Source organism: Erigeron canadensis, chromosome 5 (genome assembly GCF_010389155.1).
Source record: "Erigeron canadensis isolate Cc75 chromosome 5, C_canadensis_v1, whole genome shotgun sequence".
Taxonomy (NCBI): domain Eukaryota; kingdom Viridiplantae; phylum Streptophyta; class Magnoliopsida; order Asterales; family Asteraceae; genus Erigeron; species Erigeron canadensis.
In genome coordinates this window covers 33,977,574-33,999,794 of record NC_057765.1, presented here as the reverse complement: position 1 = coordinate 33,999,794, position 22,221 = coordinate 33,977,574, and the positions used below count along the sequence as shown (strand labels likewise).

Below are 22,221 nucleotides of genomic sequence, written 5' to 3'. Positions count from 1 at the left end.
CTTATCAGCAGTTGAAAGAAGAGTATGTACCTTTTTGACAGTGACGTTGACCCACTGACTTGTTGAGACTTGGTCTTTTGTCAGCGCATCACTATCAGCCAGAGCCATGAGACACATGGCGTCAACATACTCCTCATCATCAGAGTCATCTAAATCAGCCCAGTCATGCTCTTCAGCGACCAGACCTTTGCCTGGTGTTTTGGCCTCTTCAGTTTTAGCCATTTTGGCTTTGAGCTGATAATACTTGTTCCTGTATTCATCAGCAGTTTTAGATGAGTTAGATGTTGGAGCAGCAGGAGTTGGGATAGAAACCCTGCACTCCTTTTGATAGTGGCCTTTTCTACCACATTTCCAGCATTCCTCCTGTGATTTATCCACAGGAGGCTTATATGGAGCAACCGACTTACGGTTGTTCCATTTCCTGGAGTACTTCTTTCCATCGATTAAAGCAAATTCAACAAAATCATTGAACATTTCCAGTTTCTCTTCAGCATCAAGCTCTTCAACAAGAGCTTGAAAGGATGCTGGAAGAGAAGAGGTGCTGGCACCATCATTGGGATAGATGGACTCAGAAGAGATGAGAGCAAGAGGGTCAGTTAAGGGGTTTGCAGAAGTGCTGGTAGCAGAAGAGGAGCCAGCATGTCTCCTAGATTCAGCAGAGGCTCTAATGTTTTGAGCCAAGGCTTTCTCTTCAAATTGAAGAGTGCCAAACAACTCCTCAAGATCCAGTTCTTGAATCTTTTTGGTGGTACGGAGGATTTGTCTAAGATTCTGCCATTTGAGAGGAAGAGAATCGATGAACTTATGGCATACGTCAAAATTGTCATGAGTAATGCCAACATTTGTCATGTCATTGAGCAACCCTTTAAATCGGGTATATGTGCCCTCGAGACTTTCATCAGGAAGAGAAAAGAAATTTTCATAGGCACGTTTGAGGTCAATTTTCTGGTTTTAATCAAGTCAGCTGACCCTTCATAAGTGCTTACTAGTCTTTCCCAAACTTCTTTTGAAGTGGGGAATTTAATGACTAGTTTCATCACCTCAGTGGGAAGGGTGGTGATGATCATGTTTTTCAATCTAGAGTCAAGATTGACGAGCTTTCGCTCTTCTTCAGTCCACTGGACTTCAGGCTTGACTAGATCTGTTACAATTTCAGGAGCATCAGGTGTTGCACCTAGTGTCCTTTGAACATATGTGGGAATGTAAGGACCTTCATTTAGAATGGTCATAAGATATGGTTCTACACCCACTATGTGTAGTAACATTCGTTCCTTCCATGAACCAAAGTCCTTTGGCTCAAATTTTGGAGGAATAGAAACATAACCAAAGTCACGCGTGTTAACAAGAGTGGGTACAGACGACATCTTTTAAAAACAGAAAAGAAAAGAAAAAAAATTTAGATTTAATTGTGAAGAAAAGAAAGAAAATAATGTAAACACAAGAGGCAAACAGATCTTGTTCCAATAATTTAGGAACGGTGGCTCTGATACCACTTGATGGTCCTCGAATGCACTGCTTGTGTTTTAATTAACTAACTTATAATGTAAATACGAAATAACAATAACAGAGATGAGATATAAAGAACTTTGTTTAGTTATATGTATTTCAACTAAACGATGAAAACATGGATGATTGTTTGATAACAACAACAATAAACAGAAAAATATGTTAAGTTTTTGAACACACAAAAACTTAACAAATTACTTAAAGAAAATAACGTAAACTGTGGAACACACCAACAGTTATGTGGCTAGGTCAAGTGATTCCTTTTATAGGCAGATAAAGAATCACATGACTACCCTAGTAGATGTTGACACTTGAAGGTTGTCAACTATCTATTGGTGGATCATTCAGATCTGCAGAAGCCTCTTTCCTTCATCTTGTTTGTTTCCAAAAACGGTATGAAAGAGAAATTTCACTGCACCGAAGTAGTACAAGGTCACATGTCTTCATCTTGATCTTTCAACACGTGTCCTTGGGACCATTCTTCTAATCTTCAAATTCCCGCTCATATTTGACTAACAAATACTGGACGGTGAGTCATTGAACATATCCTTTAGACTTTGAAGATAGATTATGCTTGCAGATGTATGAGCTCGCTGACAACTCGCTGAATGAGCCACTCGCTGAGTCCCTCAGCGAATCCCTGATCCAACAAACAGGTCAACAATCAATTAAGCCGCAAAATCATGGAATTAAATCAAAATTAATCACGCTTAATTCAAGCCAAAAATCGCAAATGTTACAATGTCACAATCTACAAACAACTTTGATGGAAATATTATGACTTTGTAATATATTCAAATATCGCTAAGTATGTCACAATAAACAACTCCGATGAATATATTTTTAGAAATTTTTTCAATATATATTCAAAGTTTTAATATATAAATCAAAATTTAATTACTAAAAATAATGAACTAAATTTTAAAGCAAAATAAATTAACATCTAAATTTGATAATGTTGTAAGCCGTGTATTGAATACGGGCCTAAAATCTAATACTCATATTACATTAAACATTTAAATTAACCCTTTTTAATTTTCAACTAAAATGTTAGATCTATCAAATTCGTCCATATATTTATGGTTATCCTTAACAACTAATTAAATGTTAGATTTTCTATAATGGTATTAATTATTAATGGATTTTAGTATACAACGAGATATGTCACTCGGACGTTGTCCGAGAAATATTACGTTTGTCATCAATTTATTAAAAAAACTATTTATTGTATTAGTGGAAAGAAAAAAAAACATATATGTCTAAAATTAAATATATTGATATGAATAACGACACTTTTAAGAGAGTAATATAATGTGCTACGAACATAATATTTAACGATAATAGGAATAATATGACAATGAAATATTATTAATATTAATATCAAAATTTTGATAACGATGAGATAATATGTTACAAATATAGATGCGCTAAGGGGTTGGGTTATAAAAACCACAATTATTTGAAGGGACGTGTAGTAGAGTTCCTTGTGAGTTTTGCTCTGCATATTATCATCCTTTGACGATTTGATTATTTCAGCATAATCACTTGGCAATTTCCCTTCCCAATCAGTGTCCAGATTTGATTGCTTATCAACCTTGATCTTATCTTCCTCTAAATTTTCATCTTTCTAGGCCTGTAGCAAATACATACAAAAGGTGGAGTTTAATAACCATGAGGTTGAATGATGTAATTGAACGAAGACATGTTTCTAATGAACTCACATGCTCCACGGGCACGAATTCAATGCCTACAAGAAACAGCGCACAACTGTCACAATGAACATCTTTACGATGAACATGATCAGGACGCAACCGGCCTATGACTAGAATTTTAAAATCATGTTCCTTTTGGTAGCTATTAAATTGGTATAGTGTGGTTATTAGCCATTTGCCTCTCCTCTGTGCCACACATGATGTGCGATATTCTTTCTCATCATGCAATTTGTATTTGAGGGGTACATGTACCCCTTTATCACCATCCTCAAGATATCGGTAGAAGAGGTTCATGTTGTACGTGACATTAACTGATAAGAACTGAGGGCATGCTTCCAATTTATTAGAGGAGCTAATTGAGATACACGGTAAACCTTTCCCCCTGCAACATAATATTTCACAATGACATGTGATTTAGGTATAAACAAACAAAGTTATGTACTTCATTTATTAGAAGATGAGTTGAAACTTCACATTAACATTCAATTTCACGTGTCTAATGTGCGTTAGCACAAGGCAGAAGGGTGAAAGATGATTTTGGAAACTGACCCATAGAACACATCAGTGTTAAAATTGAAAAACTGTAGAAATGTAATTCCGGGAAGCTGACATTTGTATCTACTTATCAACTCATAATATTCCCCATTCTTGTTTCGTTCAATCCGCTGTGCAATAAACGACAGACATTTGATTCAGTATATACATCTTGTTAAACAGAATTTTGACATCACATATGTTAAAAAGGGCCAAATTAACTGGCCATTTTTTGACCAATATAGATATACTCGTATATATTGTAGTATATAGAACTGAAACAATAAACAAAATAGGTGTATAACAGGTAAAAGAAATGCAATTTACATGCTCGCTCTCCAAAACATGAATCCCCGGGAGAGAAGCAATGCAGGTTCAGTTCGAGATCTGCCAGTTATGGGGGCGGGCTTTATCATCATTTCCCAATCTCTGGTGTAAATGTTATGTTGTGGCGTTGTGGCCTGATTTGCAATGCTGACTAATTCTATATATGTATTTCTCTCATCAACATCTCCATATGTTTCCTATATATTACATCCATGATGTCACTTTTAAAGTTTTTCGATCAAACTGCTCACTTTAGAGTTACACATACCAATTAAAACAAAACAGAATAAATACTTACTTGAATATCTAGTGCCTTAGGAAGTTCTTTGATTACCTCTGCCATCGTTGGTCTTTCTTTCCGATTTCTTTGCAAACATCGATATGCAATGCTTGCAAAACGTGTCAAGAGATTCCCTATCTATATCTATATCAGTATGTTCCTTTAGATGATTAGAGATGATATCATTTATACCATTCGCTTGATAACATTCTTTCCACTTATGCACTAAAATGTTTTGCTCACCATTACATATTTCAAAGCATGGTCTCCCACACATTACTTCAAATAACACCACTCCAAAAGAGTATACATCGGACTCTTTTGACAAGGAGCCCGTCTCCATATACATGGGATCACAATACCCCTATGTACCCACATCATTGGAAACAAGATATGAATATTGTTGGTTAGCTGGGCCGATTTTTGATAAGCCAAAATCAGAAATTTTTGCTGTAAAATTTTCGTCGAGTAGAATGTTTGAGCTCTTAACATCTCGATGTAAAATTCTCTGTTGTGTCCCAGCAGGATCATGAAGATGGTTAAGTCCACACGCAGCCCCATGACATATCGTGAGAAGTTGTGTCCAAGTTAGACTAGTTTTATTTAGATAGCGATCAAGGCTTCCACCGGATGCATACTCATACACGAGAATTCTCTCACCATCATCATTGCAATAGCCTAAGAGAGAAATAAGATTTTCATGTTTGTATTGTGAAAGTATCATTATTTCCTTCCAAAACTCAATATCCCTTTGCCCGTATCTACGATCTAAGCGCTTGAAAGCTACCATTTTCTTTCCTCCGGGGAGTGAGAGTTCGCCTTTGTATACCTTTCTGAACCCACCGATTCCAATAGGGTTGTCGCCGAAATTGTTGGTGGCCAACTTTATGTCTTTCAATTGAATTCTAAGGTGTTCGAAATCATCAATGAAAGACATTTTACTCGGAGTATTTAAAAGAGAAAGAGATAAATATGAGATTGAAATAGATACAACTAAATTAAGACTCTTAACTAATTATGTTACTGGAATAGCTGATGCGTGTGCATATATAAAATGTCGTACTTTTTCTTCTCTCTTCGTTGACCTTATCGTGTCTTAAAACTTTGACACAAAAACACGGTGTGAATTAATTCGAGGCATAGTTTGCATAGTAAATTAATTGCATAGCAAGAAGGGCAGTCTCTGGATCATGTACAAACAACACAAGCTGTCTAACTATTTAGATATTGATGATTAACAAGTTGCAATTGCAATGGCCCAATGGGTCCCTAGAAATAAATAATGTCGTTTTTTTTTTTTTCCTATATTTATAGAGGTAATTAATTGCAATGGCCCAATGGTCCCTAGCTATAATATCGTTTTTTGTTTTCTTTTTTGCAATTGCAATTGCAATGGCCCAAGTGCCCAACGTGTCTTTAGCTATTGACCTATTGTAGCACAAAATGTCTTAGACTCTTGGTGGGTGAATCCGTGGATCATTTTAATTTTAATTAAGTTATGTCTTGATATGATTTGTTATCGATTGACTAAGTAAAATCAACATTAGTTGCCAGACCAAAAGTGGCAGGCTTCAAATTGTATGCTTTTAATTGAAATTGTTAAGCAAGAATACGACCTGTTATGGTTTTAATCCCTAGTCTAACTATTATACTTAGGATCTATAGTCATATATTCCTTGCTTCTGACACCAGATAAATATGCAGTCAAAAACATGTAAATGGATGAGTGACCAAAGTGAGTGAAACCTAAAACTATTAGCAACAGGTGGTTTAATGGGCAGGTGGTCGTGTGTGTATGTAACAGATCGACAAAATGGGTAATGGGTTGACACCTAAGTACTTTTTGGGCAATGTTTTTCTAAATCTTAATACAGTATTACACTACAACACAGCCAGAAGATAAATACCTCATCACTCACTACAATACCCTGACGACTCTAATTATTATGCAGAATGAATTGGACTTTGCAGATAATGTCGCTTTTAATTTCTCGCGAAGAAAATCATTCTGCTTGTGTTTTCTTTTGATCGAACGCAGAGAGATTGTCGACCTTAATTGGTTTTCATTACAAGGATAAATATGAACTGAAAAGTTTATTCACTTGTAATCAGTCCTCTTTCTATCATATTTTGGAACCATAAGTCTTTGAGAAAATAGGAATCCTGTCCTTTAAAGTCTATATCTTGCTTAAAAGTTATACAGTAAGTTATAATAGCAATAACATGCAGTTTTAATGATTGAGAATTCCACAAACATACCATCAACAAAAATGCATATGTGACATTGTGTAACATTAGTAATGAATCATTAAGGTCGCGCTAATGAAACTTTTGTGGGCCTAAATTCAATGCCTTGTACAAGAAGACCTGTGAGATTACATTGATCGTAACTTTTCACGTGAAAATTCATCGTGATTGGTTTATGGGCAGCATCAGTGTGGAAGTCCCATATTTGAATCTCCAACCAACCATCTTTCCTCAGTTTTGGGTGGCCTTTTATTTTGCGAGTTCTTATTGGGATGGCATGAGGCTCATCAGCTGTGCGTCTGATTAACGGGATATGAGTAGGAGTAAGTAAATCGACAAGTTGTAGCTTGTGATTGCTCTCACCCCGGGTTTTGTCATCTATTTGTATCAGACCGCTAACCAAGGAGCGTTTTGTAGGTAGTTTGTACACAAGATAACATGCATAGGTTGTTTCCAGTGACAATAACTGGGATTCCAATTCACAAACAACAGTAAACTCTTTTATCTTACAGCACTCGGCCACCACTTCAAACCTGCGAGATAACAGGAAAAGTATACTTAATATGAGAAATATGAGGATGACATTCATATGGTCCTTCAAAATAACTAATAACCTTAGGCAATCGATCATAGTCATCATACCATATCATAGATACCAAGTATTGATGTGTTTTTAACAATAACAAAAATGATACAATACATTTTAGTAACTTAAATGATGAGAAAAAAATGTAACCTTGATTCCGGCAAAGATTTCCATGTCAAATTATTGTTTTTTTGGAACGGCAATTTCCATGTCAATTGTTGCATCCCGATTAAAGAACTTGACGTTGATCCTTTTTGCAACACTGCTATTGCTGGAAGCATATGACGTTTCTTCATACTTTTGGAAACAGAGAACCACTGTTCAGTAAAATGTGTTAGTATTTGAAATCTGTCACAGCTCAAAAGCAAAACATGATCATAAGTGAATGTATACGATGATGTGTAGTTTATTATAATCAATGTGAAAGGGTTGGCGATCTAGATAATACTAAATAATACGTAATAACTAATCAAATATTCATAACTTCAACTGTTATATTATATGTAATTAGGAGCTTGATACTCTTCAATATGCCCACTATTATATTTAGCCCATTTTAGCTATCAGTGTTGCACGACATTGTATGTTATTAGATCTGTTTATATGGGACCACATTTCTTTAAGTTACATTTATATAGTATTTGTAGAAAGGTATCAAAACCCATAAAGTTCGTAGAAAGTAATATCAATATTTGTTTGGCGTCTAAAACTTCATAAGAAGGTGAAATTTTGGTATAAAACAAAAAAAATTCTACTCACTAGAGATAAAGGTCATGGGGTTCGATCTCCATTCCATGCAAAGGTTGGAGGTCCTTTTCTACCATTATGGTAGACAGAATGGAATCAGCCTCTCTACTTAGGTAGAGGTAAGGTTGGCCAACATCTTAACTTCCCCATACACCGTCGAGGTATTGGGGCTCAAAACCCGTAGAAAGCGGCACTGAGTTGTTTCTTTGTTTTTAGGGATTTGGTTGTTGTTGTTGTTTGGCGTCTAAAATTTCAAAAGAAGGTGAAGTTTTGGTATTAAACTAAAAAAAAAGTTGTACGTACAGTACTTTAATTGATACAATTGCACTTATCATGTCTATATAACATTTAATGAATGTAATTAACTTTAGGAAGTACGTACTTTTTCAACGTTTGTATGGATTAAAAACCCACTACGAAGTAGAGAGTAGAGTTCCATGTGAGTTTTCATCTGCATATTATCTTTTGACAATTTGATCATTTCAGCATAATCACTGGGCAATTTCCCTTCCCAATCAGTGTCCAGATTTGGTGGCATATCCACCTTGATCTCATCGTCCTGCAAATTTTCATCTTTCTCGGCCTGTAGCAAATACCAAAATTGGAGCTTAATAAAAATTCTTATACGTTTAAATACTTAAACAGTTTCTCTAAATTTGAAAATGAGATAAGTACGTGGACAAACACATGTTTCTAACTTACATGCTCCACGCGCATGAATTCAATGCCTACAAGAAACAGTGCACAACTATCACAGTGAACACCGTTACGATGAACATGATCAGGACGCAACTGGCCTATGACTTGAATCTTAAAATCATGTTCCTTTTGGTAGCTAGTAAATTGGTATAGTGTGGTTATTAGCCATTGATCACCTCTTCTTTGTGCTACACATGATGTCCGATATTCTTTCTCTTCATGCAATTTGTATCTGAAGGGCACATGTTCCCCTTTATCACCATCCTCGAGATATCGGTAGAAGAGGTTCATGTTGTATGTGACATTTACTGATAAGAACCGAGGGCATGCTACCAATTCATTCGAGGAGCTAATCGAGATACAAGGAAATCCTTTCCCCCTGCAACATAATATTTCACAATGACATGTGCATTAGGTATAAAGAAAGGTACTCGTACTTCATTTATTAGAATTTAGAAGATAAGTTGAAACTTCACATTAAGAATCTCAGATGATTTACTACTAGAGTTTATATGCTTTATTTCTTTCTTTTTGCTACATAAAAATTAATAAACAAAATCTAGAAAATTCTATATATATACATTATATAACTAAAAATTGGAAAAAACATATAATCAGCTAGCAGCATGGTGCTGCTAGCTTTCCTCCCTCACACTAATTTCATCACATAAATTTGAAAATTAACTATAGCAACATGGCGACATGCTGCTAGCAACATGAATGTTAAGCACAAATTAATATTGTGGGCTAGTGATTAAAAGTTGAAGCATGCTGCTATCACCTCATTTTAAGATATGATGACCAGTTACTTAAAACTATATGTAAGAAGAGCTACTAGAGATCGATCAAGTTGAGGCTTACAGAAAATACACAGAAAAAAGTTGTGTTGTGTCTATCAAATGTTAGGTTTAAATAGATATAACCATATAGGAATAAGCTATATTAATAAGGAGTAGTTCATAATTAAAACCATAAATGAAATAAGGAGCCAAAACTTATTATTCAACCTCATGTGATCAATACTTTAATGTAAGCAAAAGGCAAAAGATGGAGAGATGATTCTAAAACTGACCTATAGAACACATCAGTATTAAAATTGAAAAACGTACTGAAGATGATTTACTCTAACTTCCTGAGGCACACAGTTGTATCCGCTTATCAATTCATAATATTCCCCATTCTTGTTTCGTTCAACCCTCTGTGCAATAAACAGGCATATATTTGATTCAGTATATACATATATAAATCTTATTAAACAGAATTTTGACAATAGAAGAAAATATATAGGTGTATAACAGGTACAATCAATTTACATGCTCGCCCCTCATAACATGAATCCCTTGGGAGAGAAGCAATGCAAGTTCATTTCGAAATCTGCCAGTTATGGGGGAGGGCTTGTACATGATCTCCCATTTCAAGTTGTGTGGATCACTATGTTGCGGCATTGTGGCCTGTTTTGCAATGCTGACTAATTCTGTATATTCATTTCTCTCATCAACATCTCCAGATATTTCCTAGTGTGTATATATATATATATTACATCGATGATGTCAAATTTAAAGTTTTTCAAAATGCTTCACATACGAAAGAGAAAAAAAAAAAAAACACTCAGTAAATACTTACTTGCATCTCAAGTGCCATCAAAAGTTCTTTGATTACCTCTGCCATCGTTGGTCTTTCTCTCCGATCTCTATGCAAACACCGATATGCAATGCTTGCAAATGTTTAAGAGAATCCCTATCCATGTGTTCCTTTGTATGATTAGAGATAATATCATATATGCCGTTCTCTTGATAACATTTTTTCCACTTATGCACTAAAATGTTTTGTTCACCATTACGTAATTCAAAGCATGATCTCCCACACATTACTTCGAATAACACCACTCCAAAAGAGTATACATCAGACTCTTTTGACAAGGAGCCCGTCTCCATATACATGGGATCACAATATCCATGTGTACCGACAACATTAGAAACAAGATATGTGTATTGTTGGTTAGCTGGGCCAAACTTTGATAAGCCAAAATCAGAAATTTTAGCAGTAAAGTTTTCATCAAGTAGAATGTTTGAGCTCTTAACATCTCGATGAAGAACTCTTTGTTGCGTTCCATCAACAGGATCATGAAGATGGTTTAGTCCATGCGCAGCCCCATGACAAATCTTGAGAAGTTGAGTCCACGTGAGACTAGTTTTATCTAGGTAACGATCCAGGCTTCCACCGGATGCATACTCATATATGAGAATTCTTTCACCGTCATCATTGCAATAGCCTAAGAGAGAAATAAGATTTTCATGTTGGTATTGGGAAAGCATCATTATCTCTTTCCAAAACTCAACGTCCCCCTGCCCATGTTTACGATCTAAGCGCTTAAAAGCAACCATTTTGTTCTCTCCATCCGGGAATGAGAGCTCTCCTTTAAAAACCTTTCCAAACCCGCCAATGCCAATCGGATTGTCACTAAAGTCATTTGTGGCCGATTTTATATCTTTCAGATTCATTTTAAGGTGATTAAAATCATTCATGAAAGACATTTTGTCCAATAAATCACTAGAAAAACCCACAAGTGATTGTAAATGTATAGCAGGCTAATTAAGGCAATGAAAAAGTAATACCCGATCTACATATACATACACCGGGAAACAACCTAGCTTGGGGGTAGGGATGTTGTGAATTTTTTTTTTTGAAATAGGTGTTTTTATTGGTGTACGTACAGGATTAAAGAAATTTGGGATAGCGGTTAACGTGATATCTATGACAATAAAGCTGAGATGTATTTGTCAAGTAAAAGGGAAATGAAAACTAAAAATACCTTAAAAATCAAGGCTAGTGTTAAAAAATTGTGTTACCGGCCGCTTACAATCAATGTTCTGTCACCCTAGCTAGATAGATATATGTAAATGTCATTTAATTGATGAGTCTCTCTCGGTCGACTTTGAGAAGATCTCGTTTCTCTCTAGTTTGCTAGATTAATTCAAGTCAGGTGGCGGATCTTTCAAATGAGATCAACTGCCAATTTTATGTGTGTGATTTTGATTAGGAGATGAATGAATGGGCGTTTGTTGTGATGAGGTCAAAATGAATGGGGTGCAGAAAGAAATTTACGGAGTATAAAAGAACTAGAGTGGGTGACATTATGCACTTGTATAAAGACAACGAATATGGGGGAGATGCCCATAGTCAAAGATGCATCATCGACAAAGCTGCCCAAAGTCAACTATGCATGTGTCTGGATTTCCAGCTGTTAATATACCCTTAAACAATTTAGGATTTTGGAGTGCGTCCCATGCCTGTCTGTTGCTGTTAACGTCCTAACAAACTATCTCTACCTGTACTATTTAATAAATCAAACTATCCAATATTAAAATATCAAAAATACCATTCTTTTTTATTCACTCGTTTAAACATTTCATCTAGTATACTTATAATAGTACCCTTAATGAAATAATTTACAATATAAATCCTCCAACACTTAAAAAACTACAATACCACCTTTAACATCAATTACTTTTACATCTAATAAAACAAACTATCCAATTTTTTAAAAAAAATTCTAACTTTGAAAAATTAAAAATACCATTCTCATTGATTCACTAATTTAAACATTTCATCTAATATACTTATAATAATACTCTTAATTGAATAATTTATAGTATAGATCCTCCAACACTTAAAAAACTACAATACTACCTTTAACATCAATTACTTTTACATTTAGCATCATCGTCGCCCCCATCACCGTCCTCATTGTCGTCCCCACCACGGGTACCACCATTACTTCCGCCATTACTATCTCACCACCACCGTATTGTGCGGACATAAGTTTAGTATAATGTAATGCGATTTTTAATTTTTATTAGTTTGGGTCCTTTTTAATTGAAACTAGCCTTGTACCCGCACGATGCAGCGGGGAATGAAAAATAACGCTAGTTAAGTAGCGGTACCGTGTTATTACATGAATGTATGATTCAACTCAAGTGTTTCGTAGTCCGACTGAAAGAGCAAACCGCCGTTTGGAGAAGGTGTAGAGTAGAGGAAGGCTTATGTTGATTGATTAATAAATTCGGTAACGCGTGTGTGTTATTTTGGTATATTATGTGAGCAACTTCAGGGAAGGGAAGGGACATGCGTAAGGTTTTTTTTAAGGATATTTTTGAAATTTTAGGGAGTGTTTGATGGTAGTATAAGTTAAAAGGGTAAATTAGAGATTTTAAAGGTAGAGTGTTAAATTTTTAGGGGATAGTTTGTTTATATAGATAATATAGATGGAAAAATGTCATAAATACACAAATACACCTTCTATACATATTGGCATACTTTTTTCTTTAAAACCGTAAATTATTGTATTGTTACTCTTAAACTATATAAATGCGTGGAACTTGTTGGGGGCTAACAATATATATCTGTTCACATGAATGACGGAGCCGGCCAGAAACTTAAGTTAAGGTTAACTTTTTCCTCCAACGGTCATGTTAAAATATTTTAGAGCAGTCCATTTGTATACCAAATTAGCCCAAGGTGTGAGGAGCCCATTAATATGTCCAATTCTTCTAATTTGCATTTCCAGAGGCCCCATAGCATGCTTGTGTATCATCAAAAGTTCTACAACAAAATTAAACCAAACCGTCCATAAATAATACAAACACTTGAACAAGAGTTGTATATTGGGATTTAACCAAAAAGATTGAAATACAGTTATTGTAACACCCGCCACTTTGACCGGTCATCACTAGTGAACTCGTGTGTGATGTGGCGAAAATGAAAAATAGACAGAATAAGATTAATTCTCTGGGTAATAGTCTAAAAGTGGCGAAAATGAAAAATAGACAGAATAAGACTAATTCACTGGGTATTAGTCTATAAGTGCTGGAATTTGAAACCAGCCCCACCCCCCTTATCTTTGACTTAATTTCCACCTCCCATTCTTTTTCTATCTCTTATTCTTACACACACACACACACACACACTCTCTCTCCATTCTCTCTCAATCTCAAGAACACACACACAAAACACACACTAATCATTTCTCTTCATAAATTTCGGATCTAAGGCTCTAGCAAACATCAAAGTGTTAGAAAATTATTTAATATCATTTCCCTTATCTTCGAACTTGAAGTAATATGGGTATAAATTAGGGTTCTTCATCTCTAAAGCTCCCAAATCCGAATCTGAAGCTCCAGGTTGTTTTGGTAAGTTACATTTCACTAAAATCCATCATTTTATGTTTATTATCATGTTTCTAGTCAAACCCAAGTGTTCATGAGTCAAATTGCAAGTCAAAAATGAAGTGGGTCAAAATTAGGGTTACAAAATGGGTAATTTAAGTCAAATTCAGATTTAAGCTAAAAATGGTTGTTTTGAATCAATTTTTGAAGTGGGTTATGTTTAAATATGTTCATACAAGCTGCAAAAATGAGTTACAAACCTCCAAGAACCGATTTTACGCCATTTAGGGTTTTTGTCAAAAGTTAAAACGAGTCAAAAAGAATTGTGCACAAATTTGACTTCTTAAATCGAATTGATGATATGGGTTATGTTTTGTTATGTCTAATTATGAGTAACAATGGATAAATTAAGTTTTGCTTCTTCAAAAGTCGGATTAATTGACAAAACTAGAGTTTGTGGAGTTTTTGGTTACAAGGTTATAGCTAGTAGGAAAGTGTATAGGCTTGTTTTGAAAACGCCATAACTAGTTTGTTAGAGATCTTTAAGAGTCAAACCTTATTGTTGGGGTCCATTGTAATGTGTTGTGATGATTTTAGTAGGTTGAGATTGTTGAGAAGCTCGGGATACTAAGTTACTTTCTTGCTTACTTTTGCGATCTTTAAGCGGCTAAGGTGAGTTTCGTAGCTCCCTACTCAATTGAGATTCGGGCTGAAAAGTGTACACATACGTGTTGTTTGATTGTTTGGTTGATTTGATTGACGGCTTGTTGATTGACTAATTGATTGATTGATTTATGGATGATTTGATTGATTGTTGATAGTGGATAACTTTGATTGATTGTTGATTAGTGGATAGTTTTGATTGATTGTTGATAGTGGATAACTTTGATTGATTGTTGATTAGTGGATAGTTTTGATTGATTGTTTATTTATGGATAGTCTTGATTGATTGTTTGATTGATGGATGGTCTTGATTGATTAAATGATGGATTGATTGACACGTTTGGTTGATTACGCATATGATTTTGTTGAGATTTGTTATATTTAGGATAGATGTACATACATGGAAGTCGATTATGCCTTCAAGGGGTTTGAGATGTGGTGGGAAGGCTTCGGGTGACCCTGTCCCTGTATACAAGCATCAAGAACCAATTGAAAGTATAATCCTCCTAAGTGTATGTATGTATTGTTTCAGTTGAATTAGTGATTTGATGATTGATGGATTTGTGGAAGGAAAATGGATGAACGTATGGTTATGTATGAGTTATGCGGAACACACGCAAGCTAACTATTTTATGCGGGACACATGCTAGTTAACTATTTTATGCGGGACACACGCAAGTTAACTATTTTATGCGGGACACACGCTAGTTAATTATTTTATGCGGGACACACGTAAGTTAACTCTTATATGCAGGACACACACAGACATACCCTAATTGTGCGGGACGCACACAGACCAAAGTATGTATTCACACATGTTTGCATTTGATGATTGTTGAAAGACACTCATGATATACATTCATACATTGCTTGATTATGTCTATGGCTTGTTATGTAATGAGGTTTGCTATCGGATTTGATGTGACTAATTTATACCCATTACCCACATCATTATTGTCCATATATTTATATGTTTTAAGTCGTTTTTGTGTGCATTTGGCGCGTTTATGGTGTTTGTTAATGGTTTCAGGCTCTAAACAGGTTACGCGTTCATTTGGTGCATATTTGGAAGACTTATTGGCCTAGAGGCGATCCATGATGTCGAGAGTTAATTCGAGTAGAAAAGAAGTTGTAATTTGGAATTTAAAAGTTGAAAACGAAGAAATCGAGTAATCAAGTTGACTGCGACGCAATGGGCAATGTTACCAAGCCACTGCGCCGCAGTGGTCATCCATGCACGAGGAAGTTTTTGACCAGAGATATTTGGCTGCACAACAGTGGTTATCATCGAGTTTCATTGCGCCGCAGTGATCAAGCAAGTCAACGGAGACCAGTCAAAGGTTGTGACTGCGCCGCAGTGAGGAAAGGAACTAGCCCACTGCGCCGCAGTCATCTAAATTGAAGACGAAGTTTTGGACAGTGATATTTGGCTGCGACGCAGTGGAGGGCATCACACGACCACTGCGTCGCAGTGGGAGGTCGGTCAACAAAAGTCAATGGCCGACTTAAGCCTTTATTTTTCAAGGGGTATAAATACAAACCCTAGGACGAATTTTTACGTATCCAAAGTCTTTCTATGAGCTGCTCTATCAGGATTCTTCCTTCTCCAATCAAGTGAAACACTTAGGCGGGCTCATCGAAGATATTACGGGCACCCATCTAGATCGTATTAATTACTGTCTTGCAATTTCTATTTTCTCAAACGATTGGTACAATATGTTCTTCTCTTTTATTGATTATTTTTGTTCATTGATCATGAGTGGCTAAACTGTTTATCATCCACCTTGATGAAACGAGACGGATAATGTGATTGCAATATTTTTAATCCAAAAGAGTTTATTCAATTATCGTTGTTCTGTGATCTTGATGATTTTAATTCTTTTTATTAATTATTTTGATATTGGTTGCATATAATTCTTCGTTGGTGGTACCAGTTGAATGTGTATGTGATTTTAAAACGGTTACTTGTCTATGAGTAATTATCACTAGTTCATGGTATGATAATGAATGTCATTTTAAGAAAAGATTTATTTTGTCAACGTGATTGATAGCGTTTGGTGGTACCACGTTGTTGTCACATAGGTTCAATTGGTAATTCGGTAGTCAATAAAACTAATTGTTGGAAAAAGTTGTCTTTGCTTTGGTGGTACCGGCTTGGGTAATTCAACTAGCAGTTAGGTGATTTGTTAATTTGTTCATGGTTGGTGGTACCACGTGAGCTCCTTAATCTTATCACGATTATCTTTAAATTCTAGAGAATATCATCTTAATTAAATGCAATCACATTTGAAGTTGAGGGAAGTCAAGGTGGATGACTTTTAATTATATTGTTTGAAGTTCTTCTTTATTTTATGCTATTTGCTTTGCAAACCATTTTAAATTTTCATTGTCAAAAGGATTTTGAGAGTAACACCCGTTTTCTAAACCATTTTACCAAACAACTTGTCTAACCATTCCCTGCGAACGATCTCGGATTTACCTCAATACTATATTACAAATGATCGGGTTCACTGCCCGTGAGTGTGTAGTAGTCAGTTTGTAGGTGGTTCTTGTTTTATAAATTTAAGACTCGATTTAGCACATCAGTTTACCTATCTTGGTTGACTTGTGCCTTATTAAGGCTATATGTAAGACATTCTTACTTTTCCTTATGCATATTGTGAATGTTGTTGATGGTTCTTTGTGATCCATTACTACGAACTCACCAACCTAGTGTTGACTTTGTTTAGTACACTTTTCAGGGTAAATCAAGAAATTCTTGGATGTGAAGTTTGGTTGATTCTTATGTTGGACTCGGGCTTGGACTTGTGTGGATCAAGGATTCATTCGCCATTGGTTTACCTTATGCTTAGGATCGATAGCCATTCTTTGATTATGCATTTGTACTTATTATTGAGGTTGGATTCACAGGACCCCTTTTATTCATTTAGACTTATTCTATGATAATTCCATGCATACACTATATCTTTTCGGTGATATTTCGAGTCTAGCTCGGGGTGTTACAGTTATATTATAATTTTAACAACATTTTATATAACTTGTCTATATATATATATATATATGTTAACTATATAATTTTTTTTTACATGTGACTTTCGAATAGATAGACATAGTACCTCACTCACTCACCAAGTCGGTTGTCTAAATCGGATTCAAGCTAGTTGTCCATGGTAATATAATTTGAACATGTTACTTTCATCTTTCTTTTTTTTAAGTCCCACGATGAAATGGTGAATTGTCGCATATCTAAGCATTGGATTGTGCACAAAACTGCAAACGTACATGTGAAAATAAACGTTGGCTAAGTTGGGTTCTCCATTAAAAGAGTACATAAAATCTCCGTTGAAGTTTTATTAATTTTTCAATGGGGATTTTCCAAAGTTCAATTATTTGTATACATATATGCAGGTTAATAAGCTAATTATATATATATTCGAAATAAGGTATACTATTCCGAGATTATCAATATGGTTGAACTATCTCATAGTTCTTAGACATCGACATAACTTAATATTACAAAACTTTTATTAATAATCTGTGTTGAACCCGAGTTCATTAGCTAGTTTTATATATACGAAATCGATAATATACATGACACTCATCCAAGCTAGTTGTCCGTGGTAATATACTTTACCACAAAAAAATTGTCTAAATTGAATATCTTGATAATACTTGTCCAATTGTGTTATTCGTTCTTCAACATGTCTATTGAAGTGATCTTTTTTATTCAATCCGTATAATTTTTTCAATAGAAATTCATAAAGTTCAGAGTTTATAATTTTATACAAAAGATAAAATTTGTTGTTATACTATGAAAACCAAGTGTTTGGGATTCACTTTCGAAGTAATTATCAGATTCTTAATGTTTGCATAACATAAATAATGAAAAAATTATGGCAGAAAATGCGATTAATTAAGTGTGTTTTCACATTTACAAAACACAGTTTTGGAAGCAAGTTAACACATGTTTTCCCAAAATGCAGTTTTTAAATACAAAATCTATTTTACAAAATTAATCTCAAACACCCCTAAAATGCAATTTTCAATATAATGATGTAGTCAAATTTACTTTATCTATTTGATGCGTGTATTAATCAAGTAGGGATTTGTCGAGGCTTGCTTTGGTCTTTGGTTTGATGGTACTCTTTCGACCAGGGAAAAACAATGGGCTACTCGTAAACAAACATTTTAAAAAATTTAATATCGTTAATTACATCTAGTCATTGCGTGTATACACGAAACTACAATCCAGTACATTGAGTATATATATAATACACATACCACAAGAGGGAAACAAGTAAATCAAGACGCAATGGTATAACAACGAATTAATTGATCGATGGAATAACTAATTTCCTTGTATGTGAAGGGAATTTGTAACCATTTGGTTTACGGGTGGGCGGGTGGCAATGGTAAACTCCAAGTGTAGTAAAGTGTACTAAATTTACCTACATATATATGTACGTAATTGATATCTAAATCTGGTGGTATTACAAGGTTTCACGCGATGGCGAATTCCCAATTCTATAAACTCCATCTTCTTCATTAATCTCTTCATACATTTCTCTATTAATTAGCCCCTTTTTTTCCTTAGTTAAGTTGTCATGGAAAAGTTCTTGATCAGTCTCTATTTTTTCTCACTTCTTTCGGTGAGTCTATATATAACATTTGATACGATTAGTATCTATATATATGTGTGTGTTAATTATATTTATATATATATTTGATTAATATTATTTGAGTTTGTTTTCAGGTGCTAATGCTTGTCACAAGTCATGCGGTGGTAACTCCTGAAGTTTACTGGAACTCTGTGTTACCGAAGAGTCCTATGCCTAAAGCATTGAAAAATGTTCTAAACAATAATAACGCAGGTAATAATTAAATTTGTTTTAATTTATGGCTATAGCTAGTACTCATTTTTATGAGTGAACTAACTCTTCATTATTTATGGTGTTTTTATGCAGTGGACCATATGGGTTACAGAGGCAGTAAATTCGTTGAATTGGACCGGATATCAATAACATTTGAGCACGACAATGCTCCTTCCGTGGAACAACTCAATGACAAGTCGATAGTAAGTCTCTTCTTCTTGGAAGATTCCATACATCAAGGCGGAAGTGTAGATGTATTCTTCAAGAAAAACAAGAATCATAATAATAATAAAGCTAAATTTCTATCTCGAAAAGTTGTTAATTCAATGCCCTTTTCATCTAATATGCTTCCCAAAATCTATGAAACGTTCTCAATGAATCCTGACTCTATGGAAGTAATGCCATGAGGGAGACGATTAGAATTTGTGAGGCCAGCGTAGGATCTGAAGGAGAGGAAAAGTATTGTGCAACTTCATTAGAGTCCATGATAGATTTTAGTACAACAAAGTTGGGTAAAAAAGTGAAGGCTATCTCAACAGATATAGTAAACATTCCAAAACAACCCATTGGGCCAAAAGTATATGATTGAGAAAACAAAGGAACTTGTATCAAATAAGACTAAAACTGTGGTTTGTCATAAGGAAAACTACCCATATGCTGTTTTTTATTGCCACACATCTATCAAGACTAGAGTGTATGCTGCTTCATTGGTGGGTCAGAATGGTGCCAAAGTGTATGCTATTGCAGTTTGTCATACTGATACTTCAAATTGGAACCCGAAACATCTTGCTTTTCAAGTGTTGAAAGTGAAACGAGGCGCGGTTCCAATCTGCCATTTCTTGCCCGAAAATCATGTTGTTTGGGTGCCATATTAACATTTGTTAATTTAGGGAGATCGAAACATGTATCACCTAGAAGTTGGTACATATAACATGCATTTTGCATAGTTATCGATCGGTTTATGTCATTTTTAATTTAAATAAAGTGCTTTCTAATTAGTTAAATAAAGTTGTAGATATGGAAAGGTTGCTCTGGTACAAAATGTGTCATCCCGGTCCAATATTCTAACACTTACCAAAAATCGTGAAATTATTGTTTAATCGACTTGTTCCACGTACAAACATTCTGTTCGGGCAGGCACAAATCGATAACGACGACATTTGACTCGAACTAGATTTCCATAATGACTCATAGCATAAAACTAATGTTTAAGCCTTAAGGCCTCCGAGTCAATAAGGGTCTATTTTTAGGTGTTTCGTAATACAAAAATCATAGTGACATCCAATTTTGTCTATGTCTAGTTAATGTGATAAAAGGTATCATAAAATCTATTATGTACTTTTGATTGAAATTGTGGTCGCGGCCTTTAAAAATATGGTGGTCTATCACGTATTTCAAACTGGAAATTTGCTATAAATAATTCATGTTTTAATTACAACCGGAAATTTAAGGAACTTAATTAATTGCTAATTTCCCAACGAAGTTGTTGTATTTTAAACCGTACACCAAAATGAAGTTTATTACTTTGTATTATTTTAGATTTTATATCAAGGGTTGGGTATTGTAAAACAAATAAGACAAGATCTTAGCCCTTAAATCATGGTTAAATTGATGCACGAAAATTCACATACCAATTGATGCACGATAATTTATAGTGAAGAAAAACTATTGTTTTATTTGTTTTACTTTAACACTTGTTTTATTTTACCTAAAACCTAGAAGTTGAGTATTGTAAAACAAGTATTACGGTAAAACAAATAAGACAAGATCTTGACCCTTAAATCATGGTTAAATTGATGCACGAAGATTCACGAAGAAATTGATGTACGATGATTTTCATGATGCACGGTGATTATCACTGAAAAAACCTATTGTTTTATTTGTTTTACTATAATAGTATTTTTGTTTTACCTAAAACGTATATAAATCTGAAACTTGACTATGCTTTTTGGCAATGTATGAATTTTTGACAATAACTAGTAGAAAAGTTTAAACCCATTTTAATGTCTAGGATTCTCAACTGAAGTTTACATAAATCTTTTTGGGAAAAATTTACAAGATAAAATGATATATATGACTATAATAATGTTGAACATCTAGCTATAAAGATTTCATTTAGCATTTTCATATCATCAATATAACTTTCTTTTGATTTAAGAGACACGATTTCAAAAGTTTGTTTTTGGCCTTTTGTTTCTTGAGACCCCTAAGCTAGACTTTGGGTCTTAGACCACCCACATCCCTAATCTTTTTTGAAGGTGGGTTACTGAAATTATTTTTAAAAAAAATTAAAAAGTCATTTTTTAATATTACTTGATTAATGAATAAATGTTTGGGCCCCATAAACTTTATGGAGTAAAAATACAATATGTGAGTGTTCCACACATAAGTTTAAATACCTAACAGCCTTATATTCCCATTCCCAAAATAATATTCCTAATGATATGTCATTTATTTATAACAAATTATTGCTACTTTTGACATGAAATAATACTCTTTCGGACGATGCTAATGGTGTTGTCGGTTGAGGCCATTGGCTGGATCCCCGTACTGTTTCCAGTGGCATAAGGCCATTAGTCGATATAACAACATATTATCCTTGTTTAAATGATAAGCTTTATGTCACTAGGTTATCCTTGTTAAATGATAAGGTTGTGACGAGGAAGTGAGATCCCACATCACATCCTTAGTTTATACCTCTTGCCTTAGTTTTAAGCCGGCCTTTTTTCTTTATTTATTAAATTATTAAATAGAGAATTATGATAGATACAAGTTTAAAAATAGGTAGATCTGATCATGCGATATATCCAAATCCAAAATGACACACGATTTTAGAGATAGGAATGTAACTTGGTCGGACAAAATCAAATGAGACAAGTTTTAG

At 34.6% G+C, this 22,221-nt stretch overlaps 1 protein-coding gene, 1 long non-coding RNA gene and 1 pseudogene across 2 annotated transcripts; 1 reads left to right on the top strand and 2 right to left on the bottom strand.

The window, feature by feature from the left end:
- Window positions 1-2,856: 2,856 nt before the first annotated feature.
- Window positions 2,857-5,369, bottom strand: LOC122598948. Its single transcript, XR_006323796.1, has 5 exons — window positions 4,378-5,369; window positions 4,080-4,276; window positions 3,768-3,883; window positions 3,228-3,600; window positions 2,857-3,139 (listed from the first exon to the last, which is right to left on the bottom strand). It is a non-coding gene; the product is annotated as an uncharacterized LOC122598948 (long non-coding RNA).
- Window positions 5,370-6,566: 1,197 nt separating this feature from the next.
- Window positions 6,567-7,616, bottom strand: LOC122598946 (F-box protein At2g02240-like). The gene is made up of 2 exons (XM_043771412.1): window positions 7,343-7,616; window positions 6,567-7,139 (listed from the first exon to the last, which is right to left on the bottom strand). The coding sequence occupies exons 1-2, from the start codon at window positions 7,486-7,488 to the stop codon at window positions 6,668-6,670; spliced, it is 618 nt and encodes a 205-aa protein (XP_043627347.1). The 5' UTR covers window positions 7,489-7,616; the 3' UTR covers window positions 6,567-6,667.
- An 11,454-nt stretch (window positions 7,617-19,070) lies between these two features.
- LOC122601648 lies at window positions 19,071-20,212 on the top strand (annotated as a pseudogene).
- Window positions 20,213-22,221: the final 2,009 nt, after the last annotated feature.